Source organism: Glarea lozoyensis (genome assembly GCF_000409485.1).
Source record: "Glarea lozoyensis ATCC 20868 chromosome Unknown GLAREA5, whole genome shotgun sequence".
Lineage (NCBI taxonomy): Eukaryota > Fungi > Ascomycota > Leotiomycetes > Helotiales > Helotiaceae > Glarea > Glarea lozoyensis.
The window spans coordinates 1,796,671-1,821,773 of NW_007361000.1; the positions used below are offsets into that span (position 1 = coordinate 1,796,671).

General features: G+C 45.5%; 8 protein-coding genes across 8 annotated transcripts; 5 read left to right on the forward strand and 3 right to left on the reverse strand.

Moving 5' to 3' along the window:
* Window positions 1-256: 256 nt before the first annotated feature.
* Window positions 257-5,293, forward strand: GLAREA_04781 (Ankyrin repeat-containing protein; the record flags this gene model as incomplete). The annotated part of the gene is made up of 4 exons (XM_008087158.1): window positions 257-1,133; window positions 1,298-3,838; window positions 3,886-4,647; window positions 4,713-5,293. 4 exons carry the CDS (start codon window positions 257-259, stop codon window positions 5,291-5,293), a joined length of 4,761 nt encoding a protein of 1,586 aa, XP_008085349.1.
* An 816-nt stretch (window positions 5,294-6,109) lies between these two features.
* Window positions 6,110-7,225, forward strand: GLAREA_04782 (Nucleotide-diphospho-sugar transferase; the record flags this gene model as incomplete). Its single annotated transcript, XM_008087159.1, has 1 exon — window positions 6,110-7,225. One exon carries the CDS (start codon window positions 6,110-6,112, stop codon window positions 7,223-7,225), a length of 1,116 nt encoding a protein of 371 aa, XP_008085350.1.
* A 530-nt stretch (window positions 7,226-7,755) lies between these two features.
* GLAREA_04783 (uncharacterized protein) lies at window positions 7,756-8,550 on the reverse strand (the record flags this gene model as incomplete). The annotated part of the gene is made up of 1 exon (XM_008087160.1): window positions 7,756-8,550. The coding sequence occupies one exon, from the start codon at window positions 8,548-8,550 to the stop codon at window positions 7,756-7,758; it is 795 nt and encodes a 264-aa protein (XP_008085351.1).
* A 368-nt stretch (window positions 8,551-8,918) lies between these two features.
* On the reverse strand, window positions 8,919-11,266 carry GLAREA_04784 (Protein kinase-like (PK-like); the record flags this gene model as incomplete). Its single annotated transcript, XM_008087161.1, has 7 exons — window positions 8,919-9,951; window positions 9,996-10,289; window positions 10,340-10,386; window positions 10,432-10,662; window positions 10,710-11,004; window positions 11,057-11,111; window positions 11,161-11,266. 7 exons carry the CDS (start codon window positions 11,264-11,266, stop codon window positions 8,919-8,921), a joined length of 2,061 nt encoding a protein of 686 aa, XP_008085352.1.
* Window positions 11,267-13,232: 1,966 nt separating this feature from the next.
* Window positions 13,233-14,677, forward strand: GLAREA_04785 (uncharacterized protein; the record flags this gene model as incomplete). The annotated part of the gene is made up of 3 exons (XM_008087162.1): window positions 13,233-13,374; window positions 13,430-13,746; window positions 13,799-14,677. 3 exons carry the CDS (start codon window positions 13,233-13,235, stop codon window positions 14,675-14,677), a joined length of 1,338 nt encoding a protein of 445 aa, XP_008085353.1.
* A 1,173-nt stretch (window positions 14,678-15,850) lies between these two features.
* Window positions 15,851-16,174, forward strand: GLAREA_04786 (uncharacterized protein; the record flags this gene model as incomplete). Its single annotated transcript, XM_008087163.1, has 3 exons — window positions 15,851-15,934; window positions 15,999-16,072; window positions 16,129-16,174. The coding sequence occupies 3 exons, from the start codon at window positions 15,851-15,853 to the stop codon at window positions 16,172-16,174; spliced, it is 204 nt and encodes a 67-aa protein (XP_008085354.1).
* Window positions 16,175-16,995: 821 nt separating this feature from the next.
* GLAREA_04787 (uncharacterized protein) lies at window positions 16,996-17,771 on the reverse strand (the record flags this gene model as incomplete). The annotated part of the gene is made up of 4 exons (XM_008087164.1): window positions 16,996-17,056; window positions 17,151-17,411; window positions 17,561-17,587; window positions 17,737-17,771. 4 exons carry the CDS (start codon window positions 17,769-17,771, stop codon window positions 16,996-16,998), a joined length of 384 nt encoding a protein of 127 aa, XP_008085355.1.
* A 2,717-nt stretch (window positions 17,772-20,488) lies between these two features.
* GLAREA_04788 (Acid protease) lies at window positions 20,489-21,969 on the forward strand (the record flags this gene model as incomplete). The annotated part of the gene is made up of 2 exons (XM_008087165.1): window positions 20,489-20,686; window positions 20,734-21,969. The coding sequence occupies 2 exons, from the start codon at window positions 20,489-20,491 to the stop codon at window positions 21,967-21,969; spliced, it is 1,434 nt and encodes a 477-aa protein (XP_008085356.1).
* Between the last annotated feature and the right edge of the window lie 3,134 nt (window positions 21,970-25,103).

A 25,103-nucleotide genomic window follows, 5' to 3' on the forward strand; every position in this document is an offset into this window, starting at 1 on the left:
CTGAGTGCGAACAAAATAGGATTCACGATATGGACAGCGTACAGGGCCGCTCACGGTCATAGGGTCATGGACATTGGCGTGTAATGATTCGCTATGATATTGTCAATTTGCCTGCAGAGCCAAAAACTTAGGTAACAACGTTCTGTGTTGGCTGCTGTTGGATCAGATCGAGGAATTTCGTTCATGATGAAGTTCCTACCTTCAGAGTCTGGTGACTTTGCCACGTCTCAATTTCCATTCCTTTTTGTGCAGTAAGATGTCGTCAAACTTTGTAAATCAGTCTATTCTTTACAAGTTCGCTGGCGAACACAAACTCTCTTTAATTTGCACTCCGCCTCGGCAACATATTCCAGGACGACGAATCACCTTCAAGACCATTCAGGACGAGGAAACAGCACAGGAAATGCTGCGTGCCTCCAAAGATGCTAAAATCGAGGCACTTTGGCGGATCAGACGTTTACTAGTTACCAAAAAATCGAGGAACACGTTCAGCGACAAGGAAATCCATACAGAGCTGTTTACTGCTGTAAAGGTCGGGACTAATCCAGGGCTTGTTGAGGTTCTTCGAGATCTTCTGATAGAAGCTGGTGGCGACTTGAATTTTACACAACGAGAACGCAAGATCATTTGGAAATGTATGGGTAGACAGCCGGCAGTTCGCAGCAATTATCTTTCTACTGCCGCAGCGGACACGAAAGTGGATTTGGTACAGATTCTGGCACCTTTCTCGGATCAGATTAGCCTCGACGACTCTCTCGATATAGCACTCCAAGCTCAAACCTATGGCAGAGAACTGCTGATTCCCGAATATGTGCTTGCATACGGCGCCGACGCCAGCTATCAAGATGGAGCGCTTGCTGCCGCAATCAAAAGCCGCGATGTCGAGATGATCAATTTACTGATTAATGCGAAGAAACCAATGTCCCGAGACGGTATCAGCGAGCGTCTTTTTTCTACTGTCAAGCTTGGCTATCTGGACGTTCTCATTCTTCTGATCAGCGCTGGTGCGGACGCTAATGGAGCAGATGGGAAGGGAGATGCCGTTAAAGAAGCTATAAGGACTGGAAGGAAGGATTTGCTTGTGGCACTGACCTTGTGTGTAACGAAACCATCTCGACAAGTTCTGGATGAAGGTAAGCATAGCCGCACGTGCTTCTTTTAATTTTTTAATCCCTTCAAGCTTATCCATCTGATGAGACATTATCCACAACTGCGGCCAACACATTTGAGCTGATTGCGCTTTGGGAACATGGCTGAAAAATTGAGATACTCCGATGGCTAATGTATTATTATTTAGGGATGAGGATTACTTTTGCTTTTGGAATAAATGTCCCATCTGCGCAAAGGTCTTTGATGGAAGTCCTCCTCGATAGCGGCGCCGCAGGGCCCTGCACAGATGCTTGTCTGATAACAATTACGATGGAGTTGGTTACAACCTCATCCTCAGACTCGGTCCTTATCAGCATGCTAGAATTGCTCATAAGTTACGGTGCATCAATTAACGCCCAAGGCTCAGCAGCCCTGAAAGCAGTCGTCTCAAATACTCGTCTGGACTTAGCGTCGATACTCTTACGCGCACCCATACTTGACGAGACTCTGGCGTCTGAAGCATTTGGTGAGATCGACCCCAATGCTACACCCAAGCAACGATTGGACCTTGCTTCCCAATTGATAGACAGAGGTGCTCAAGGGTCTCGAGTTCATGAGGCCCTTGTATCTGCAGTCAGGGACGATGATTTCCAGGCGATCAAGATGCTAGTGCTGCGAAACAACGCAAATAAGGCATCCGTCGACTACCGCAATGCGCTCGCTCTGCAAGACGCCGTCTCTCGAGAGCAACTGCCAATAGTAGGAATCTTACTGGAAGCGAGCCCGACAATAGAATCCTTGGCATATGCCTTCCCTCATATCCGGAAGACCTCTAAAGAAGGTCGAATAGTCCTAACTCAGGCATTTCTCAACGGTGGAGCAAAGGGTGTTGAAGTTGATCGAGCACTAGCAATGGCTATTGAGGACAAGAGTCCGATGCGCGATGAGCGACTGCTCCGGATGTTGGTTGAGAACGGTGCGGCAGTAGACACACACGTTGAACACGCCGTTCAAAAGGGTGACACCGATCTACTGGCCATACTTATTGTAGGTGGCCCATCGGTAGAAGTCACGTCACGAGCTCTCCAAAGCGCAGTCAAATTTGACGATGAAAACCAAAGGATGCGGCTTCTTTACCTTCTGTTGGACGCAAAAGCTGATGTAAATTACGACAACGGCTACGTTGTCTTTCAAGCCGTAGATTCTGTCGACGTTCCAGCTCTCACTATGCTTCTCCAATGCCTACCACAGCCGCAATCACTTGATGCGGCTTTTGCTGCCGCCATTTCTACTACTGATATTTCGGAGTGCTGCGAGTTGTGCTTGCATCTCCTGGGTGCAGGTGCTTCTGGTATTGAAGTTGACAAAGCTTTAGGGATTGCAGTGGCCGAGAAGCCGGAAAGTCTGGAATTGCTCAAAATTGTCTTACCTGCTGCAGATCCAAACTTCGACGGTGGCCGAGCGCTATGTATTGCCATTCAACAAAGGCTTTCGGAGCATGCGGTAATGATAACTGGCAGGGATCTTGCTCCTCTGACCTATCGAAACGCATTTGATGCTGCTTTTTCACTGAAAGACGAGCGGTCACAACTCAGATACTGCCAGATCATGCTCAATACGAATCCTAGTAATGAGGTGACAGACAATGCTTTGTTGATGGCAGTAATCGCCCAACAATTCAAGAGCGCTTCACTTCTCTTACAATATGGAGCGTCTGTGGATCACGATAATGGTGCGGTTCTCAGGTCGGCTATCGCATCAACAAATTCGCGGATACTTCATTTGCTGTTGAAAAAGACAATGAAGAAACCTCTCCCTGAGACACTGGACTCGGCGCTTGGAGCCTGTCTCAGTATCCAAAATGGTCCTACGAAGCAAGAACTTCTGGAAATAACCCTACATGCGGGGGTGAGGATCGAATTTCTTAGCAATGCCCTTATTGGACTTGTGCAGGTGAAACAGCCGGACTGCCCAAGTGTCGAAGCCCTACTCAAGTACGGGGCATCTGTTTATCACAACGAGAACGCAAGTTTGGCCATCTCTGCAAGGATGTGCCATTTCGATGTCTTAAGAGCACTTCTCAGCTGTGCGAATGACAACTCAGCAGTCACTCAGGTCTTTGCCGATAGACTACAAGACGACGTCTTTTGGGCGACATCTCAAGGATTACAAATCATGGAGCTTCTGCTTAAGAATGGCGCGAGCGGAAGAATAGTGGACGAAGCATTAATAATTGCGGTTGCTAATAACCAGAGAGAACCCCTAACACTAGACTTCGTGAAGATCTTGCTTGATAGCGGTGCTGATGTCAATCATAAGCAAGGCATTGCACTGACACAGTCTGTTCGAACAGGATCTGTCGAACTGATGAAGGAGATTTTGAAGAGACGGTGTACTAGCGAGACTCTGGCTCTCGCTTTTCCATATATTCTTGACTTGACGCTGGGTGCGCCTGCTATAATTGAGCTTATGGATGCTTTTGCCCAACACCCTAATCAAAAGTTCAGGAAGCCATTTGCACATCCACTCATTCCGCTTCCGGTGGTTACATATTGTATGACAAAGTTTCCCAAGAACCTAAGCATCCTTATTGCTGTTCTTGATGCTGGTTTCCCGGTCGATGACAAGAAAGGCTGCAAGGTCGCGTGCGCAAATTTCCTGGTGGAAGTTACTCCTTTGTATTGGGCACTCGCAGATTCGACCAAGGCTGTGGATGATTCGATCATTGCACATCTGCTTAAATGGGATGGTGAGTCTTCAAGAACCAAATATAAACGTTGCTAATCCGAATTCTAGCTTCTATCGAAGGACACCCGGAGCCGCTGTTACATGTTGCCATTAGGACCCAACGGTTGCTAGTATTACTATGCCTGGTTCAGGCCGGGGTTAATCTCGATTATACCGATAATCAAGGCCGAACAGCGTTGGAATATGCAATTGAGATTGGAGATGTGACAAGCATGTCAATCTTGATCAACTTTAGTTGTGAAGTCGCAGAAGATGCACTCCACATTGCAGCGCGGTCCCTCAATGCGGATGCCACAGTTCTACTGATGAAACAAGGACATGATCCCAGCAAACCTTCAGTCGAACATCAGGGGAGGAGTCCCCTAGCTGAGCTACTCGTCTCAGCACCGTTCTATGCGCAGAACTCCAGTCCACAGAAAATAGAAAAGGAGGCGAGAAAGACGATTCAAGCACTCATCAACGGAGGTGCCAGAACACAAACTCGATTCCCTAATTCTCCCAACGGCAGATCACTGCTTCTTCACGCCCTCGATAGTACTGAGCCATACATGATGACGAAGATCTTCTTAGATTGCGGTCAGTTCCATCACATCAATGCCGATTGCAATCTTTATACGGATAATGGGTACACATACTCCCCCACAATGTATGTCGCCAAGGGGATTTGCAGATCAAATCCAGCATCCCAAGGTCAACTCGTCAGCCTGCTAAAGCAATATGGCGCAACTGATCGCTATTGGCGAAATCGTGGAGAACAACCGGCAGATATGATCAATCCTCCGGCATCAATTCAGCGTGCTGAGGCTATGCGTATTGAAGAGATGGAAAAACGAAACAGATGATTGAGAATCTACAATTTAAGAACGCTCTGAAAGAGTCCGAGGTCAACCACAAGCTTCATCTTCAAGATCGAGAACACGCATTCACGAAGTCGCAAATCGAGGAAAATCGCCATCTCAAGCTTGAATTCCTTCACAACACAGCTCAACTATCTCAATCGGCCCTCGACCAGAGGATCGCTGCTGAGCTTTACCAAGCGAGGACGATAGGGCAGATCCAAATAGATCTGTCGAAACAACACCTCAACCTCAGCCATGAACGGAATATGCAGGCGTTAGGTTATGAAGATGGGATGCACGATCGGAGGGAGCGTCACCAGGACGCGAATCGTAGATGGCGGACTCATGAGTTGGAAGCGGGAAATGCATACCTCGAAGCTAAAGAACGATATGTTGAAAAGAAGACTGGTCTCATTGATCGCCAAATTGAGCTTGGGATGGAGACAAGAAGAGTCGCGGATAAGGCAATGGGATATAATAATTGGCAGCAGTCTGGTGGTGCTGGAGGGAGAAGGATTTTGGGCGAGAAGTCTATGAATTATGGGCAAGGTCAGATAATCGACATCCCTAGACGCGTTGCGGGACGGCCGGAGCAATTGAGGATTACTGAGATGTAATTTAGGAGGAGATGAGGTTGCCGATGTTTTAATGCTACTATAATCACATACTTCAATGTCGTTTATGGTCAATCATCACTTCAGTCTTCCTAGGAGTTTTTCAGCGCATCGGCATGCTGCTGTCTAACTATAATAGCATAAAGGAAATGCCTATACTTGCCTGGGTCTAGACTCTAGATACGACAAGGTGCTCCGGCTCCGAAAGCTAAAATCTCCACACGCGGTTTTATGGAACCCTCGTACGCCATCTCTAAATGACAAGATTCTAGAATACCACATCTTTGCAATTCCTAGCGGACTGATAACCCACAATATCGAATCGAAAAAAGCTTAAAGTCCACTCACACACTATTCATACACAATGCGTCATGTCCAATCAAACAGACATATCGCTCAAGCGAAAGCGGGCCCTTCCCGGATGGCTTCAAGACTAACAGCAAAGCGGTCCACACCTTGATTTCCCAAGTCTCTACTGACGACATGTTGCTAAATCCCCGGATCATGACATAAGTGTCGTCTTGGAAAAAAAAAAGTTGTCAATATATATAACACGTAGTCAATGATGTGGGTGTTTGCGCTCCGTAAACAAACAATGCTTTTCGTAGTTGTCAACAGCAAATAGCTCTTGCCAACTTTGATAATCGGGAGCCTGGAAGCAAAAGCATCAAACAGAAATTTCTGTAGGGATCTCTCGCTCTCTAATTTCGCTCATTATTAACATCGCTCACTTATTGTATTGCTACGAAGGTCTCGACACATATAGCCTCAGAAACATCGCTCTTGTTATCATTTAAAATATATCATACGATCACGACCATGGGCGACACATCCAATGAAACCGACCTCCTCGACTCCTTCCCAACACCACCACAAACCGGAAACCGAGCCTGGATAACCCTCATAACATCCACCTCCTACATCCCCGGCGTTCTCATGCTGGCCTACAGTCTCAAAAAACACAATTCCCAATACCCGCTGCTGATCCTGTACACCTCCTCCATCAACATCGCAACATGCACCGCCCTCCTCGCCGAATCGCAGCTCTCCAACTTCCACCTCCTAAAAGTAGAGTCCCTGGCCCCGCCCAACGCAAGCAAGAACCTGATCGCCGAGCGCTTCCGGGATACGTGGACAAAACTCCGCGTTTTCGAGATGTACGGCTGGGAGCGGCTGTGTTGGCTCGATGCCGATATGCTGGTCTTCAAGAACGTGGATGCGGTGTTTGAGACGGACATGGGACCGGAGAGTGAGAAGGGGTGGTGGATCGCTGCTAATCATGTTTGTGTCTGTAATCTGGATCGTGATTCCTGGGCGCCGGACGATTGGAGAAAGGAGAATTGTGCGTGGACGGGTTATGAACATCCTGATGCGTTGACGAACGCACCGCCGGTTCCGAAGAGTGGGACGGGGAAGAAGACGCATTTGCTGCTTAATGGGGGCTTGTTTCTTTTTGATCCGTCGAAGGAGCTGTGGGAGAAGATGTTGGAGACGCTGAATACGGATGAGTCGATCAATGATTTTATGTTTCCGGATCAGGATTTCCTCGCGTATTTCTTTTTGGATAGGTGGAAGCCGTTGCCGTGGCATTATAATGCGCTCAAGACTTGGAGATACTGGCATCCTGAGATGTGGAGGGATGAGGAGGTTGGTGTGTTGCATTATATTGTCGACAAGCCTTGGAATGCACGTGTCAAGACGGTCAGAAAAGAACGTGATGAGGTGGATGGTGCTCAGGTTGATGGTGCTGGAGATGAGCAGGAGGAGAAAATTGCTGGATATTTGGGCAGAGATGGGGAGACTCATAGTTGGTGGTGGGATGTTTATGATGATTGGGCTAAGAGTAGACGGCGAATGAGCGGTAAATATGCGTCTTATGCCCCAACTTTGATGTATAGGTTATGTGCGAAACCACTGGACGAACAGCAGTATTAGGGATTGGGCTGAGTTGGGTTGGATTGAGTTTTGATACCAAAGACATGTAGAAACTTCTCTGTCAATAGCGATTAGAATAAAACGATCTCAGGTTAAGCGAATGTAAATATCTCTGTCATACCAGTTTCGATTACACGTGTCAAAAAACCAACGGATTGGCAGATTTAATGATAGAACGCAAGAAGTAACGACCTCGTTGACCTAAGTTGGAAAGCTGGGATTGTATAAGTGGTGGTATCGTAGGTAAAAGAAAGTTAGCAAAGCATAGATGCAAATTCCATTGCAATTCTCAAGCTAGCCGTTACTGCACAAGTTACTCATGAGGGAAGATCACGTTGTTATTATGATGTCTCACAGAGAAGACTAAGCTCAATTCCCCATCACATAAAAGGAAAATCTCATCAATGGCCGTTTAACCATATTTTATTTTCGACATCATCAATGTATGCTGCTCAAAGATTCCGGGGCCGTGCAAATACCGTGAGAGAAGTGCATTATCTTACTCCTCTTGCTACACCTTACTCTAACCCTCAATAACTTTCACTAAACTCAACATACCTCCCCTCATCAAAATCCCACCTCCCAGTCGCCAATCCCGCTCCCCTCGAAACACACTCTCTCACCCTCTTAACCTGCGCACCGCCAGGATAACTCCTCTCATACACCACCTCACCCTCTTCATCCACCACCAGCGCCTCCGAAGTCTCCCTCTCAGGAAACACCGGCTCCCCAAACGTCGCCCTCAACACCACATCGCCGAACCCCCACCCGGGCAACGCCCACGCTCTAGGCCCCTCCTTCTCTGCCAACAACTCGTCTACCCTCTGACTCACCATTCCCCGGGTCATGTGCGGGGACACCCATTTCGGGTGTCCATGTTGATCTTTGGATTCGGAGAAGATGCAGAAGCCTTCGCCAGTGGCGAAACAGCGGTTACACTTGTGACGGTTATATGCTGCGATATATGGGTCGGAGGAGGTGGATGATGAAGGGGTAGAGGAGGATGTTGGGGGTGTGGGAGCGGTGGTGAAGGAGCAGCGGAGGCCGAGGAGTTGGCATTGGAGACATGCTTGGGCGTTGTAGATGGGATAGTAGCTTTCTCTGTCGAAGGTGCGGGCGTCCGGTTGGGATTCGGTGTTTTGCTGAGGGTTAGTTGTTGGAGCTGCGGGACGTGTTAATTTTGGCTCTTTGCACCTGGTCTGAGGATTAGTTTTGGGTGACTTTGAAGGTGTGGTTAGTGGAGTTGAATCAGGGATCGAGGTTCCCTCGCTTGATTCAGAAATTTCTGGTGACGATGATTGACTGATGTCGCTAACTCCCGACATTATGTTAATACTTAAGAGGCAGATGGGACTAATGATTGGTTCGTAATCTTCTGCCGATTCTTCAGGATCGCCGTTGGAAGTAGTTATTAGCTTTCAAGACAGTATGAGGTGCGACGTCGGGTTCTGTGATTGTTAAACGTCTTGTTAAGGCTGTTCTCTTCACAAAGGACAACAATTGAATTGTTGATGGTAACAAAGAACATCGATTCACAGGGCGATAATATCTTTCAATATTACAAAGAACCTCCACTCTACTCCAGCAAATCTCGAAGCGTACATTTTGATGCAGATCGAAACAAATATCTAGCAAGAAATGCAAAGGGGGTATCAGCGTAAAAACACAAGTGTACAAAAAGCGACTTATCTCCCTACTTCCCTATAATCTCCTGTGTTTGTGCCGTCGAATCTCTTTCCTTTCCAGATACTTTCTTTTGTGTAAGAGACTCTCGTAGTACCTTAGCCGAAGCAAATGGTGGATGCTTCTTGGAAATTGTGCTGTAAAGTCGTTTGTCTTCGGAATCCCACGAGCGTGTCCTCTTTTTGCTAAGATCTTCCTTCTCCACAACCTTTGGGTTTTGGGGTTCCGCCTCTGCTCGATCACTTCGTGTAATCGAATAATCTCCGGTCTCCGTTTCAGAATCATATTCTATGGCACAGTCGTTCACATCTTCCAATGGAGCTCTCCTAGAGGATTCGTCTCCTATGCCAGTACAAGGCGCGACAGATTTCTCATCCTCCAATGCATACTTTATTTCCTTTTGAGATATTTTCATACTTCCAAACATATCTGCGCCGCTCACACACTGATCGCGGACTTTCTTCTCTGTGAAGAATCTGCTTCTTGTTTCGTTGGAATCAACGAACCAATTTCCCGACTCCATCCCAGCTTGATTGAGTATTTCTATTAACGACTCTCGTCGAGGACGATGCTTCTTTTCACTGAGGCGATGCTGTAAACCTAGATATGGTGCGCTTGTGTCAGGAATCTTCTGGCGGATCTTTGACGAATGTCTAGGTGGTGAGCGACTGGGAATGTCCTCAACTACGTGGATATTATCTGCTCGTGGTTTCCAGTGCCGTATTATGTTTCGATATGTGTCTTCAATCTGGGCTGCTTCCGTCCGCGGTCTTGTGAGCCAAATGTGGTGCCGAGCTTCCGCAGCAGTCATGCGATCGTCTGGTTCAATGACTAATAGCCTGCGAAGAAAGTTCATTGCTGTTGTCGATATCTCATTCCCTTTTGTCTTCAAAGTATCTCTGTTGATTTCTCTAACAATTTCGTTTTGGCTGAGCTCGCAGAATCTATGTCCAGTAAGAAGGCATGCCGCTAAAATACCAAGTGACCATAAGTCCGCCGCTGGCTTGTAGCCTTTCTCCGGATCGCTGGGATTTTCAATTTCTCTATAACAATCAGCAATAACCTCGCTTTCTTTGTATTGACTTACGGTGCAACATAACCTAAAGTACCCAGGTTCGACATCAACCTCCCGGTATCAGGATCTGTTCTTTTTGCATAGCCAAAATCTGTCAATACTACCCGTCCTCCATGGTTCGTTTGTGTTATCAGTACATTCTCTGGTTTGATGTCTCGATGTGCAATTTGCTTAGAGTGCAGATACTCAACAGCAATAACAAGCTGTAATGAGATCACTCGGCAATGACAGTCTTCCAGAACTCCACCATGATATTCGAGATAGGAGTAGAGATCTCCACCACCAGCTAATTCGAAAAAGGCATATCTATGAAAAGTCAGCAAAAGCAACTGTGGTGCGTGAGGAGAACATCAAACATTTTACCCTGCGAACAAAAGGCTTTTTCAAGATGCACAATGTGTGGCTGACAGGTCAGCATGCTCTAAAATGGATGCTGGATTTATCTTACGTGACTCAATTCGGAAAGAAGCTGTATCTCGCGCCTAGCGTTGCGCAATTCTTCGCGGGCACTGAGGTACTCTTTCGACGTTTTCTTGCGAGCATCTCGTAATATAGCGGGTATTGTAGTTATTTTGCAAGCCATCTGCTTCATCTCCAGGACATCTTCTGCTAAATATACTGCGGCGTGAGTACCTGCACCAAGGATGCGGTCCGTAACGATGAAGCGATCGCGGAAATACTTCATCATAGTAAGCAAAGTCAGAGCTCATGGTTGATAATAATCACCTCGAAATCGTCCTCTTCTTCGGTGTCCCACTCCTCGACCAGCGGCATCCTCTGACGAAACTCAAATGACCAGTAGGGTTTGATTTCGATAATATCACCATAATTCAGTATGCGGCCTTTCCTTTCTCTACCCATAATGCCGATAAGTTGGTTGTTGACATACGTGCCATTAGATGATTCGAGGTCGAGAACATAAACCTTAGGCGGGAATTCTTCTTCTTTCCCGAGCTCATAGATAATGGAGTATATTAGGAAATGCTGTTTTGAAACATGTATGTCGACAATCGGGACATTGCTAGAGAAGCATTAGTGGTCGTTGCTGAGGCGTCCATGGGAACAAGACCAACCATTTGCGGTTGTCTCGCCCAACAAGAATTTCTTCACCGGGACGGAGAGGGATTTCTATCAAAGTCAATATTAATCAAAGGATGCGCAGGCAGCTATTACTTACCTCGGGTTTCGAGGGTGCTTTTGTCGGTCAGTTGAAGATATGCAATTGGCTTGTTGGTTTCATTCTCTGCAAAGTGCTTCCACGAAGAATCCTCGAAGGCTGTCATGACTGCTTGTTTTGTAGAGAAGTCTAACTAATAAAATTTATATGAAGGAGATGGCTGAACGGTGAGACACATGTGAAAAGGTAAGGGATGGCAGGGAACATGGAAGATGTTTCTGAATTGATGTTGTTGAAAAAAAGTAAAGGTGACGGTTCCTGCAAAAACAGAAAGCATGCTCCCTCCCCATTAGAAGCGAAGAGACGATACCGTAAACAGCTCACTAAGCCTCTTGCCATGTTTGGGTCGGACAGAATCTTTTAAAAATACGAGATACTTTGGCATTTTCATTCTGCCGTTGATTTTCGAAGAAGTTGGTTGTATCGACACAGTTCTTAGGATGACGATTTCTTCAATGTCGATATCATCTAGATAAGTCCCGTCAACCTGGATTCTATCCGCCCACACCAGCTCAGAAGTGTAATAGGCAAAGACTTCTAAACTGACAAGGTAGACTGGCTTGGGCATCGAGAATTTTCGACTTCATACCCAGTGAAAGGTGAAGGCCCTGATGAACCTGTAGTCCAAAGACCAGCCCGCCGACTAGCCCGCCATCATCTACCGGACCAGAATCGTTCACGACAAGGCTCCAATGATCTAATGAGTGAAACACCTATTGCTCCCAGTCAAGAAGCAAATCCTCCGATGGAAGAATAGAAGTTATGGATTTATGGAGGCTCGCGGTCTGTCAACAATCTTAGAGCATGGCCGCGAGAATCCATCGGTGAGCTTCCCGCGTGGATTAAACCCGTGGACGCTATCAAAATACGGTTTAACCGATACAGCTTATCAGTCTCCAGTCGTTGTGGGTGAAAGCTGCCCAGGTGCGATTCACGATCACTCTCATGTCCCCAAAAGTTGCCAAGCTCACCACACGTGATTAGGGCTTTCAGGGAACGCCAGACCAAACTCGGCTAGCGTGCTGGCACACATACAAGCAGTTTTCGATTTCCCGTCTTAGACTTCTCACAACTTCATCACAAAATTCTCAACTTCCTAACAAGTAAGCAATTACAACACCTCAATTGGATCTCGCTAACACATAACAGCAAGGTTATCAAGATGAGAGCGAAGTGGAGAAAGAAGCGCGTTAGGCGCCTCAAGAGAAAGCGCCGCAAGACTCGTGCCAGATCGTAAGTCAAGCATCAAATCCAGCTTTGGGAGCTTTGGGAAGCTCCTCCGAGCTCAATGAACATTTGCTAAACTCCGTACAGCAAGTAAACTACTCGCAACACCTCGATCTCGGTTCTCATACCCCGCACATCATTCGCCATGACAACGTAACCTCCAATTTTATGCCATCCCCCGCATCAACGCCTACGCCTTTTTCAACATTCAGTCGCAATCACAGTTTGGGACTACCACTCAGTATCATGTAGGCTGGTGTTCAAGGATAGATCAATTTGATGACGCGTATCTTATGGCCTTTGGTGGAATGAATTGCTTGGAAGTAGAACCGGTCAATACAATGTCGGATTGTCAGTTAGGGTTTGCCAAATAAGAAGCCAGTGGAGGAAAGCTGCCTACAGATGCCAGGTGCCAATGGTCTTTATCAATGAAAAGAAGATTTGCTTCCGTAATATTTCAGTCCTGCAATGTGAATTTCAAAAGCCCAAATCTCAAACAAAGCTGAAGTTGAACTAATGTCAGAGCGGGGTCATGAATTAACGCTGTGATGGAAATGAATCGAACAAGGTGAATTTGACGGTCTAAGTTTTTGAAATTTTTCTCAGTATGCGAAATATAGACAGACTATCAGCTCCCAATATTCAATTCCCTGCTCAAAACGAGATAGACCGTCGTTTTCGTTCAATTGCAGGGCTCACGAGACAAAAGTCGGTGAGCCTCCACCCCTCCTTGCGCCAACCTTTTTTCGGCGAGCATTGGCAGAAAAAATATTTGGGTAACATTTTCTGGCGCATCCTGTAACCATATCTTGCAGCTCCATATTAATTCTTACGACTCCAACACAATGGCAGACACAGGCGAAAAGGTCAAAAAGAGGAAGAGAAATGCGGATGGCACGTCCAAATCTAATAAAAGAGTTGCAATCGATGGCGACAAGCAGGTCAATATTTCTCTTAAGACTGGCGATAAATGGGCACCAGTTATAGGTACAAAATCTCACCAAACGCATGCCTTTCTCTTTAGACTTCTAACGATTAGTAGCTTCATCGCGGGGCCTCGTGCTGCCAAAGTCTATTTCGCTTCAACCATATGTTCAACCACGTAAAAACATACCTTCTGGCCCTGGTCGAACACCAATTTCTACGACAGAGCTGCTATTGCAATCTTCAGAACACCAAAAGCTAGATTACACAGCGCGGGAAGATGCTGCAGACGGGCCAGATGCACTCTTGAAGCATTATGTTGGAGTCTTTGATCCAGAGACAGGCAAGCTCGAGGTTATGGAAGCACGAAAGATGGTAGTTCGCGGTACCGTGAGAGCACACAGAGCGGCAGATGAAGAAGTGGACCCCGATGCTGTAAGTCACGGTCAGGAGTATTTCGAATTTCATGCTGATAAGTCTGGTGTAGAAAATAAGAGATCTTCGAAACAACCTGGGACAGACTTTTGGTACGAAAAAATCGAAGAAAGCAATTGCTTCGTTCACAGAAAACGCAATCAACCCCCTTCAATCCCGAGAAAATGGTAGCACTCCTGTCAAGATCGACGCTGCATCAAAAGCTATGCTGGAGACTATTGGCAAGGCTACTGCGGGTATGTCGACAAAAGCGCAACTTGCGGCGGTCGTGGAATCAAATAAGCCACGTCCAATGGCCAATACAGAAGCTGCTGAAGTCAAGGATGTGTATACTACCGATGCGCTTATTGGAGATGAAGTCATGAAACTCATACCAGTAAGACCGTGGATAGAGGCTATGAAAGCCAAGAAAGCCATCAAAGGCACCTCGCAGTATGTGATGGCGAGGGTTGAAAATCACTCCCAGAACATCGAGAAGCTCAGGATCCTCCGGTACATGTATTTTGTAAAAAGACTTCTCGACAATTCAAGAGATCGGAGGAGTGAAAAGACGCTTCCTAGGCAGACCGAATTGAAGGAAGCCATCGAGGATATGCCATACACCGTGGTAGATAATTTTAAACGGAAGTTCACATCCAATGGAGGAACTATGAGCAAGTTTCAGCTGGATATGGTCATAACTCATTTGTGCGCCATGGCATGCTTGGTCGATAACTTTGATGTGGACCTTTTTGATTTACAGTCCGATTTGAAGCTGGAAACCAAAGCCATGTCACAATATTTCGAGGAGATTGGAGCAAAGATAACGCCTTTGCCTGCAGCTGAGGCCAGGAAGTTTGATCGAGCGGTGGCTCAAACACGCAAGCGGGCGAAGCTTCGTCTACCTCTTGTCTTTCCCAAACCAAAATTTACTCGGGCTCCAAAGAGGTAGAGAGTAGCGTAATGGCATATTTCAATTGGAGTTCGAGGACTGTTCTATGGCCTACCACCATTTCGGATTTGAGGCGATGGAAACTTGTACCACATTGTTCAAATACCCATCATCCAAGATTTATTTACTGCGTCTCCTACTGTACAATGCTTGATCGTGATAAGTCCGCGCTATACCTTCCATAATAATACCAATCCATTTAGCGTTTGCTCAACACGTAAATGCCGTCCTATCCACTCTATTCTATTTTCGGACGACTCGCAATCTCAACGTCACCTTTGAGGCTATGTACGAAAAGTACGAATCCAAGTACGAAATGTCCCCATCCTTACCTTAACCAAAGCACCGTTTACGAAGTACGAAGTACTTCGAAGTACAATAAACTTTCAAAGTACATTCGTACCTCTGAAGAAACTTCTAGCGCATCACTCAGTTTCCACAAACGCCTCTCCATGCAAGTCAGACCATCAGCTCCAGGTTACCATGTCACAAGTGATTTGACCGATTCCTCACCGCTCTTTATTGGGGTTTCCAGCTTCTAAACTTTTGCTGCAAAGGATATATGGTTTGTGATATTAATTATAACATCATAGATACAGAGGTGAGTGAGGGAAAGACATGCCGAGCCGAATTTGCCGAGGCGACGGAGATATTCCCTGGAAGCTTGTATGGACGGGCAGGCACTTGGCATACTTCTGGGTTACTTGAGTTTGTACATAACCTTACAGCCTTACAGAATATCTCGCCTGTAATCATGAAAAGGACATCTAAAAGTCTTTCTCAAAACGTAAGACACGGTTATCTAACCTCCCAACCACATGCCCCATCAGCTGAGCGTCCATACCCGAAACACACACAACATGTCTCGAACCAATCTGCATCTCGTGGGACTCAAACCACCCGGTCAGCCGAGCCTTGCAGATAGCTCTATACTGTTTTAAGGCGTTCTGCCAGACAGTACATGTGTATTCTGCGGTGCATGGGGATTATGTGTCCCCTGCGCCATGCTGCCGCGGATTCACCAGGTCGTGCAGAGGTTTAAATAGTCGTAGCCTTTCCCTTTTACTGCGTCGTATGACTTTGCCTTCTTCCTCGTTCGCATACCACGTCTAAATCCAAGCTTGATATTTGAGAAGATATACCTGTTATTTGAGAAGAAAGAAAACCGTCAATATGCCAGCCCAAGAAACTCAACAGCCTGAGACGCAGCAGATGGAGATGCCGAGTACGACGCCGGATGTTGCGACGGAACAACCCGTATGCGCTCTTCACTTTTGACAAATAATAAGTATTCGAGGGGTATACTGATGATGTTTTACAGCGTTCAACAGAGCAAATGACTGCAGAACCAGTTTTGATGCGTGGTGGTGGAGGTGGTGGACTATGCTGTGGACTGTATGTCTTCCTTCACCTTCATATATTTTGGGGGAGTAGATACTGATATAGAATAGGTGCGCCGGACTTGCGTGTTTCGAGTGTCTCGAGTGTTGTTGTTAGACACATGAAACAGTTATACTCGATCGAGGACATGGAGGACGAAATATGTTGCGGGGAGGGGTTAACGAAAGTTTCTTTATTCAAACATGATATCCGGCGTTTGAGCTTTTACGTGGTTGGGGTGGAGGGTTGTAATATGATAGTCACGTTGAGTTTGAGGGACAATGAAGAATTATTAAACTTCTGATCGTGGATTTTAAGTGTCTGTTTCAAAGCGCATTTGGATTGAGGTCGTGAAAGTGATTCCGTGGCACTACTTAGCCATAGCATCTTAAAGTCGATTTTAAACCTTCTTTCATTGTCTCTTCTACAGCTCAAAGCTGAAAACCAATGGTCTGTCTCAAGCTATCCTCTTTTGAAACCCAGTATGGTGAAGTCTGGGAACATCATCATCATCAAATGATAGAACGTAAAATACATTGGCTATATTCAAGCCAACCATCGAGACTCTAACCTAATAATACTAACCACTGTAAACAGACGTAGCGAAGAAGCTCACCGGATGTTTACCAAAGCTGACTTTTGAACTTCATGAGGATTGCTAGAAATGAGCTCTACTTTCATTTGCCTTTTTGTTCACACACTTGGGATGTATGGGTAGCTCCAAGTCACATTATAGGTATCATCTAATAAGCCGGACATACATTCTAATTTTGACTAGCGGTTGGTGCTTTCCTTCTGAAGCGTCGAGCTCGTCGTATTGCTTGTGTCCAGATGAACCAGAGGGAGTATTTGCGTAATAAAATGCATCCCCGCGGTGTAAAACATCAACCGTCCAAGTCAAATAGCAAATTAGATATCAGATCCTTTTCGAGCGACAATTAGTAACATTGACCTGCGCTTGGCTGACCAACATGATCCCAACTACAATTCCATAGATTCCTGCGATGCAAATTAGCTATCTGCCATACATTGACCTTCCTGCCCAGTCTTTCCTCAGGAGTATGGCGACCACCAAATGAAAAACACAACTCACCCAGAACCTCCGCAAAGATAAGCATCAGCATCATGCCTATATATAATCTCGGCTGCTGAGCCGTCCCTCTGACCCCAGCATCCCCTACAATCCCAATGCAAAATCCAGCCGCCAGTCCACAAAGACCCGTCGTAAATCCTGCAGCCAGATACAAGAAATTTGTGTGTAAGGCTGATTTCTCGTCTAGTTGTGTAGATATGATCACGCTGACGACAAGGCCGTAGATGCTGAGAATGCCGGAGAGGACGGGTGGCATGAGGTCTGACAGTGTTAGTAGGCGAGAGAGATGTGGGAGAGTAGGAAGTACTTCTGATCATCATGTCTGGACGCAATACGCTCGTTGCTGAGACTCCGACGCCGGATTTTGCTATTCCATAGGCGGCGCCGAAGGTCGAGAATATGAGACTTACGGAACAACCCATTGCGCCGAAGAAGGACTAGAGAGTCGTTAGATAGATGTCTTGGATGAGGATTAAATGAGTTGAGGAGATTGATTTTGTACCGCATAGACTGGACTATGTGCAAAATTAATATTAGCTACTATAAGGAAGAATTTTGAGAAAAATAAGTAGCGTAGAGATTTCACCATCTTGCCTGATCAATCCAATCGACTTCTGCCATTTCGAGTATTGTTGCTTGAATGTCTGTGAGTAAGTGATAATACTATGTTTCTATGTATGAGAAATAGACTGGTAATAGAAGAAGTCGTGGAAAGTATTGACAAAATCCAGGTCGAACGAGATGGAAGAAATTCTAACCTCTGAGGATCATCTCAAAGACCAAAGATAACTTGATGTTAGCTGAATGCTCTCCAACTCCGAAAACTCGCTTGCCAGGCAGCCTCAATCGCTCCTATTCGACAGTCTACATCTGAGTTGCAATTACTGGCTGCCTGACACAAAGGCCGCGAAACATCCCTTCAGCTTCTATCTCAATTGGATTCAGCTCCTTGGTATGAAATGATGATTTGTTTAGGCTGCACTTGGTCATGATAGACGCTCAGGAGTTCCCGTCCAGGAAACAAGTGAAAAACGCTTTCTCGGACACCAAGTCAATTTTGACTTGGATACAACCTCGATCTGAATTCTGTGCAACTCCAACATTATGACGTGTATCTTGAAGTGAATTAGGCCGTAACAATGGAGAATACCCCGAATCTTTTGCTATCGAGCCTCACGGCCAAATTGATTGAGAATGAAGTTTATCAGTCAAAGGAAAATTCGCCCAGGTCAGCAACCACTTGAATTGAAATCTCTTCGTTATGTGGTGTTGTCAAGTTATAATGATCCTTGATCAAAGACTCTACTGTGTGACATGTCCAGACATATTTTGTTGGCTTGACTTCCAGCTTGAAAATTGACGGCACTCGCGGCTACATGTCCCTATCACTCCAAAGCGAAACTCGCTGCAGCCATCTAAGATGCGTGCTGGAGTAAGCACAATGCCATAATTCACATGACTGTAAGCACTCCAAGACACTTCACGAGTGCTCCAAGATGTAACACGGATAATGCCAATGGTAGATGGCGTGATTTTTTGATGCCGAATAGTCGGCAAGTTTCTTTCGAGGGCTGCAATATAGAGTACAGTAGTACACAGTCGAAATCCCAAGGTATGATGGCTTTCGCCCCAAAGAAATGGCAAACGTGTGGATGGATGTTTTGTGTACTGGAAGTCCATCTCGAAATTGATGGGGTGAAAGACGGAGAGCTAGAGGCAACTGCACGGGCCAAGAGCGCAATTTATCAACACTCCAGCCATGTTTCTCAGCTCCAGATCATTTTCACATCACGAACTGTCGACTGCCACGACCACACCTTTGTGATTTCAAACGGATACCGACACCTCATATGCAAAACTAGTCTTGATTTCAACGGATTAACGGCACCTCACTGAGTCAGCGTCCATATTCCATGGACTGTGGCTGGGCAGACGAATGCTTCCAGATTGATTCCACATGTTTCCTTCGCGAGTCGTGATTGACCGATGGAAGTTCAATGATAGAATACACCAACAGATTTGCATGGCTAGCTACTGAGCTATTTCTCCCCTTGATGGATGCGCCTTGAAGATACATCCGAGATGAGCATCAGAGTCAAATCCTAGGAAACGAACCCATCTGCCAGAGTCACCGACTGAGTGTCATGATAGTTTTGCAGTTCTCCAAATTCGAAACGCCTCACCGCATACTTCACTCACGATGCCAACATGAGCGAACGGGTCGAATAATGTACTCATCTCTGGACCACCAGGCTGCGAAGTTCGAGGCCAATATCCCCTCTTATTCCGAAATCTTATTCGCGTGTATCAGCCCTTCGACTTGGTGTTTCGTCGCCCTCGGTTCGCTCCAGGAGACGCACAGTGCATCACCCTCCCGAAAGATTGATGTTTCTACTGTCTGATCGCCCTGAAAGGGTCGAGCACCATGCCCCAGAAACGGCCACATGCGGATCATCACTGGAATCTGGAAGTCCTGGTTGGTCACATTCTCCATTTGTAAACGACAAATGCGGTTTTCTCCCAATTTTCTTACGCTGAGAGCACTCTGCGCCATCCGGCATCAATGATTGCCATGGCCCGATACAAAGTGGACTTCCAACAAACGACCTAGCCCATCTCATTGGTATTCGCGTACGGCCGCGTCACTCTTCGGACTCGGCTCGCCCCTGCAAAGTAAGTGCCAAGATGTCAAGACCAAACTCCAAGAACACCCAGCAGACTGGGCATCTTGGGGGCTTTCTCCTTCTTTTTCTTATTTTGTCATTCTTCAAACATTGTACACTCAAGTAGTGTATGTTCGCTCTTTTGGACCTTTCTTTACGCTTTGGAGCGATTTGAGTTTAGGGATATCTCACAGCCTCCCGGAAGTCGAGGGATCATCTAGACGACAGCCCTACGACGCGAGGCGCATATTTTCAAAGTACGAACTTCAAAACTATTACGAAGCACCGCCTCAAGAGCCCAGAGAAACGGGTCTTGTGGACGAGGGAATAGTGTTAATCTGGACCGAAACTCCGACTTGGTATTATCAAATCACGATCGCTACCTATAAGTCATACCTTGCACACAAATACCTCCAGCTTTCCGTACGTCTTTTAATCATCGATATCTAAATACAAGGGAGTCCGGTTCAGCGCCGTCTCCAGATCGCTCCCAGGATTTTGCACTTGACGATTTTCGGGGTTTTCTTAATTTTTAGGTCCCGCCCATCCACATCACTGAGTGGCCAAAGAACTAGTTGACAGCCGCGTCATCACACTACAAAGCATATATTATTGGTACTTGGGCCAAACCACTTTCTATAGTTTATTTCCTATTCAAGACGGGACACCTCAGATATGAAGGGGTTTTCAAGTTTAATCTTCGCTACGAGCTTGCTGTCGACATGCACAGAATGTCTTCAGTTACAGCGGAGGTCGGACGGACCGGCGCGAGTGGTTGGTTTACCAATTGAACGAAAGTTTGTAGAAGATCCAGTGAAGAGAGACCGACTGCGGAGGAGAGCTGGCACCGTTCAAGCAAGCTTGGATAATGAGGTATGGGTGCTCGTACTGTCCCGTACCATCGACTAACTAGCATATAGCAAACACTTTATTTCGCCAACGCATCTTTAGGAACACCTGCACAAACACAGCGATTACACATCGATACGGGAAGCAGCGATTTATGGGTTAATACGCCAGAGTCTAGTTTGTGCCAAGGGAGGACACGGCCGTGTCTCTTAGCGGGGTCGTACAGTGCGAATGACTCTTCAACATACGAATATATTGGGAGCTACTTCAACATATCTTATGTGGATGGATCAGGAGCGGCTGGAGATTATGTCGCGGATACTTTTACCATGGGGACAGCAACTGTGTCGCGATTGCAATTCGGGGTCGGTTACAGTAGTTCATCTTCAGAAGGCATTTTGGGTATTGGATACGAGATCAATGAGGTCCAGGTTGGGAGAGCTGGTCTGGCAAAGTACAATAACTTACCGGCACAACTGGTTGCGGACGGTGCCATCGCTTCCAATGCCTACAGTTTATGGCTGAATGATCTAGACGCCAGTACCGGGAACATCCTTTTTGGTGGAGTAGATACCGAGAAGTTCGAGGGGGAACTAACGACACTACCTATTCAAGCTCAATCAGGAGTTTTTGCCGAGTTTCTCGTTACTTTGACGGCAATCTCACTCGGCGGAACGGTCATCGCACGCAACCAAGCACAGGCAGTTTTGTTGGATTCCGGAAGTTCTCTGACCTATCTTCCAGACGCAATAGCTGAAGCAATATTCGAGCAAGTTGGTGCACAATACGATTCCACCCAAGAAACAGCATTTGTTCCTTGCTCGATAGCTTCCAACAGCACAACCTTGGATTTTACCTTTTCCGGCACAACAATCAGGGTTGCTATGGATGAACTTGTCATCCAAGTAACGTCGACCAACGGTCGCCCACTCACTTTCTCAGATGGTACCCGTGCCTGCGTCTTTGGTGTCGCTCCAGCTGGTAGCAGCACCGCCGTTTTGGGTGATACCTTTATTCGATCCGCCTACCTAGTCTATGATCTTGCCAACAACGAGATCTCTATTGCTCAAACCACGTTCAACGCTACAGCTACCAATGTCCTTGAGATCACTACTGGCTCTGACTCTGTACCTTCCGCGACGGCTGTCACCAATCCAGTTGCTGCATCACAGGGTTTGAACGAGGCGCCTGTCGCAGGAGTAGCGAGCCGTACGTCTACTAGAAACGTAGCGCAATCAACACCTGCGCCTCTTGGTTTCGGCGCAATGGCTGCAGTGGGAGCAGGGTTATTTTATGCTGCTATGTAAGGCCAACCCTTTCTTCGAATAGAGAGCGTGGAGTGTATATTTTGAACAAGCGATATGCTGCGAGCAGCATTGTTTATATGGGATTTTTTGCATTATATTCGGAGCGTTGCATATATATGGCGTTTTGTGTTTCAAACGGAATTTGCTGGGAGATGTGATGGAATTCATATAAGTATTGGGGATCTAGGGGATCTTTCAGGTGGCTTGCATATGATAAGCGAGAGCTAGATAGGGGTTTTGATACGGAGACTGATGAGAGGGAATAACAGCCAAGGATGAGCGCTGAGGTGGTAGGTGGTGCTATTTGTCCATATATAGTATATAATGGAGCATAAATAACATGAAGCACCTTAGAACATGACTAACGTTCACAACTCTATCAATTCATTTCTTCCAGCTTAAAATCTTCGTGTCGGGTTTACTGAATTGATGGGTTAAATCCAGAACAAAGACACTTCAAACTCATCTTGAATAGATCATAAAGCTCCCCCAAGAATCAAGTAACATATATACTAGTCTTTCCGCCATCGGGGTCTGGAATTTGCAGAGATATAGGGCACGACAACTTTATATTTGTGACCTTTCGTGATGATAGCTAATTGGTTATAGAAATAACACTAGACCTTCGCTTGATATTAGATTAATGGCTTTGTTAGGCGAGAATCTGAGTCGAGGTACGTGAAATAGCATCAATCTCTCTTAAATTACAGCCTCGTGTCTGGATCTGGGATTGTTTCTGGGGGAATGCTGGGTTTGATATACTATTAGATGTTTTTCGGTGGTGAAAGTTCTTTCGGTGGTATATCCTCTTGTGTTGTGAAAGTAGGCGAGGTTAGACACTGAATGACTTTGCACATGTCCCGAGGAACAACATAATACTTTTGCTCTAATCATGTAATTCATAAAAGTAGGTGAGCTTAGACACCAGAATCCCTACAAACACCTGCGATTTATGGCAATGTTTTTCTCTTGCCGTTAAAATTGATGTATGTGTTCGCGAATTTATGGCGCGTTGTTGTGTAACTTGATTCTTTGAATTGGGAGAAATAGTTTGGGAAGGATTTGGTATTTGGGGGAGTTGAATCGTGTGAAGTGAGTGGAGATTTGGTTAGTGAATTGCGTTGGAGTGAGTGGTGGTATAGTAGAAGGTTGGTGTTGTGCTCTTGGACCTATGCGATGATTTGTGTAAAGATGATGTTGTATAACCGTTACCATGACCATGTTTCTTTCGTAAAGGTGCTACAGCTTTCATAAATACTCTGAAGATAATTGTTTCCAGGAGGGGTTCATCTTGTGGTGTATCGGGTTATGATGTGACAGGCTATGCTTGTCACTTCAAAAGACTCTTCTTAATATGTTATTACAATATAAGCCCTATCTCCACTTTATAAACCCCCTTCGTCGGCTTTAATAAACTTTAAACACGAAATCCCATGTATGAAGTGTCATTTGGTTGAAGTGGCCAACAAGAAAAGCACACCCAAGCTATGGTTGTAATTTCTCAGGTGTGGGTACAATAAGACCAATTGTGAGATGGAAAAGTAAAGATATGGTGGCAAAAGTATACAGGTTGTAACCGCGAGTTAAGATTAGGTGGTGGTAAAGTTTTCGGTGACAACGTATCTTCAGCAATCTTTCAGACTTATGGGATAACAACTGATAGCACATTCACCAAAATCACCACTTTCACACCAACGAACGTCGAACGTGTACCTGGTTTTGAATAAGAGAAGACTTACCAGATCCAGATATGGCGGTCCAGAAAACGCCTGGGGTTCACAAGACCAGGTCTCCCAGCTCACTTTCATACATAAACTTGTCCTTCTGAATATTGTGAGAATTAGGAAAGTAGTGAAGTGGGTCAAAAAATTTACCTTGTAGCAGGTAGGGAGGAAAACTTTGGGGACAGGTAAATTGAATAGTTTAGTGGCAGTACGGCAAAACCTACAATTCTTCTTAGAAGAGGCTCAAGCGGTGCAAGAGATCGTAGTATCCAAGAATATAAATTAACATTTCCTTAGAACATGCCAAATGGTATCCTCAAGCATGTTTTCTCTAGAGGCATCTTTCTGTCGAGCAGGTTCCATATAATAAAATATATAATAACATGTTTGGATACTAGTGTTATATAAAGGGAAGTTTCGTTAGATTCTTCCGCTTTACTCGGATAGGTAGAGATCAAATTCCAACTTCTGTGGAGGGGAAACGATAGTGATATTTATTTCGATGACAAAACTAAGTTGTGACAGGCAAACTTTTACTTAAGTAATAACATAATGTTACTCTTATTGGAGTCTCTTGCTTCGGATTTACTCGCAATTTCATGTGAGAAGATCCACTTTCTATCAAGCGATTTTCCACTTTAGAATAAGAAGAAGTCAGAAAAGCTTCGGATAAAGCTTAAACAGAATGCGCTGAAGCGAACAATTTATTTGCTTGGTCCCCAGGTTTTTTGATGTAAAAGTTGATTCAGTGGGAAACTACACAGCCAGTTTTTTGTGTTTCCCTAACAAAGGGGGTTTTCTTTTAATTTATTGAATTAACAAATTCTCTAAATGTTTATATATTGTAGAAGTAGAAAAGGAAGCAGTGGCAAGGCGATAATAAGTGTAAAGATTATCACAACCGAGCATGTCACATGAGAAATCATGTCCCCAAAAGCTTCTTTTCAACATATTTCTATCTCACGGATTTGGCTTTGATTTCGCGTGAAAGCAAAAGAGCAATAGATTCTCACGACAACATTTTGACTTGTTTTTTGACATTTGCTTTACCCCTTAGGTGGAGTCAGGAGAGCAACTTGGTTGGAAATAGAAGAGAAACAAGGAATGAAATATATAAGATAGTTACGACCTTAACAAGTTTGACTCACGCTAACATCTATCTTGTATTCACCTACACACAGCCGCTAATGAGAACTGGAACTTCAGAGCTGATATACACTTTCCCAATCTGCAGAGAGTGAAGAGTCGTTATTTTCAAACGAACACTTATCATAAATAGAAATTAGTACCTTGAAAGCGAAAGAGCACGAAGAATACCAAGGAGAACTACTCTTATATCTTCCCATGGAGTCATGGACAAATACTTCAGAGAGCCACTCCCATTTACTTTATCTTTCAAGGTCCCTGTTA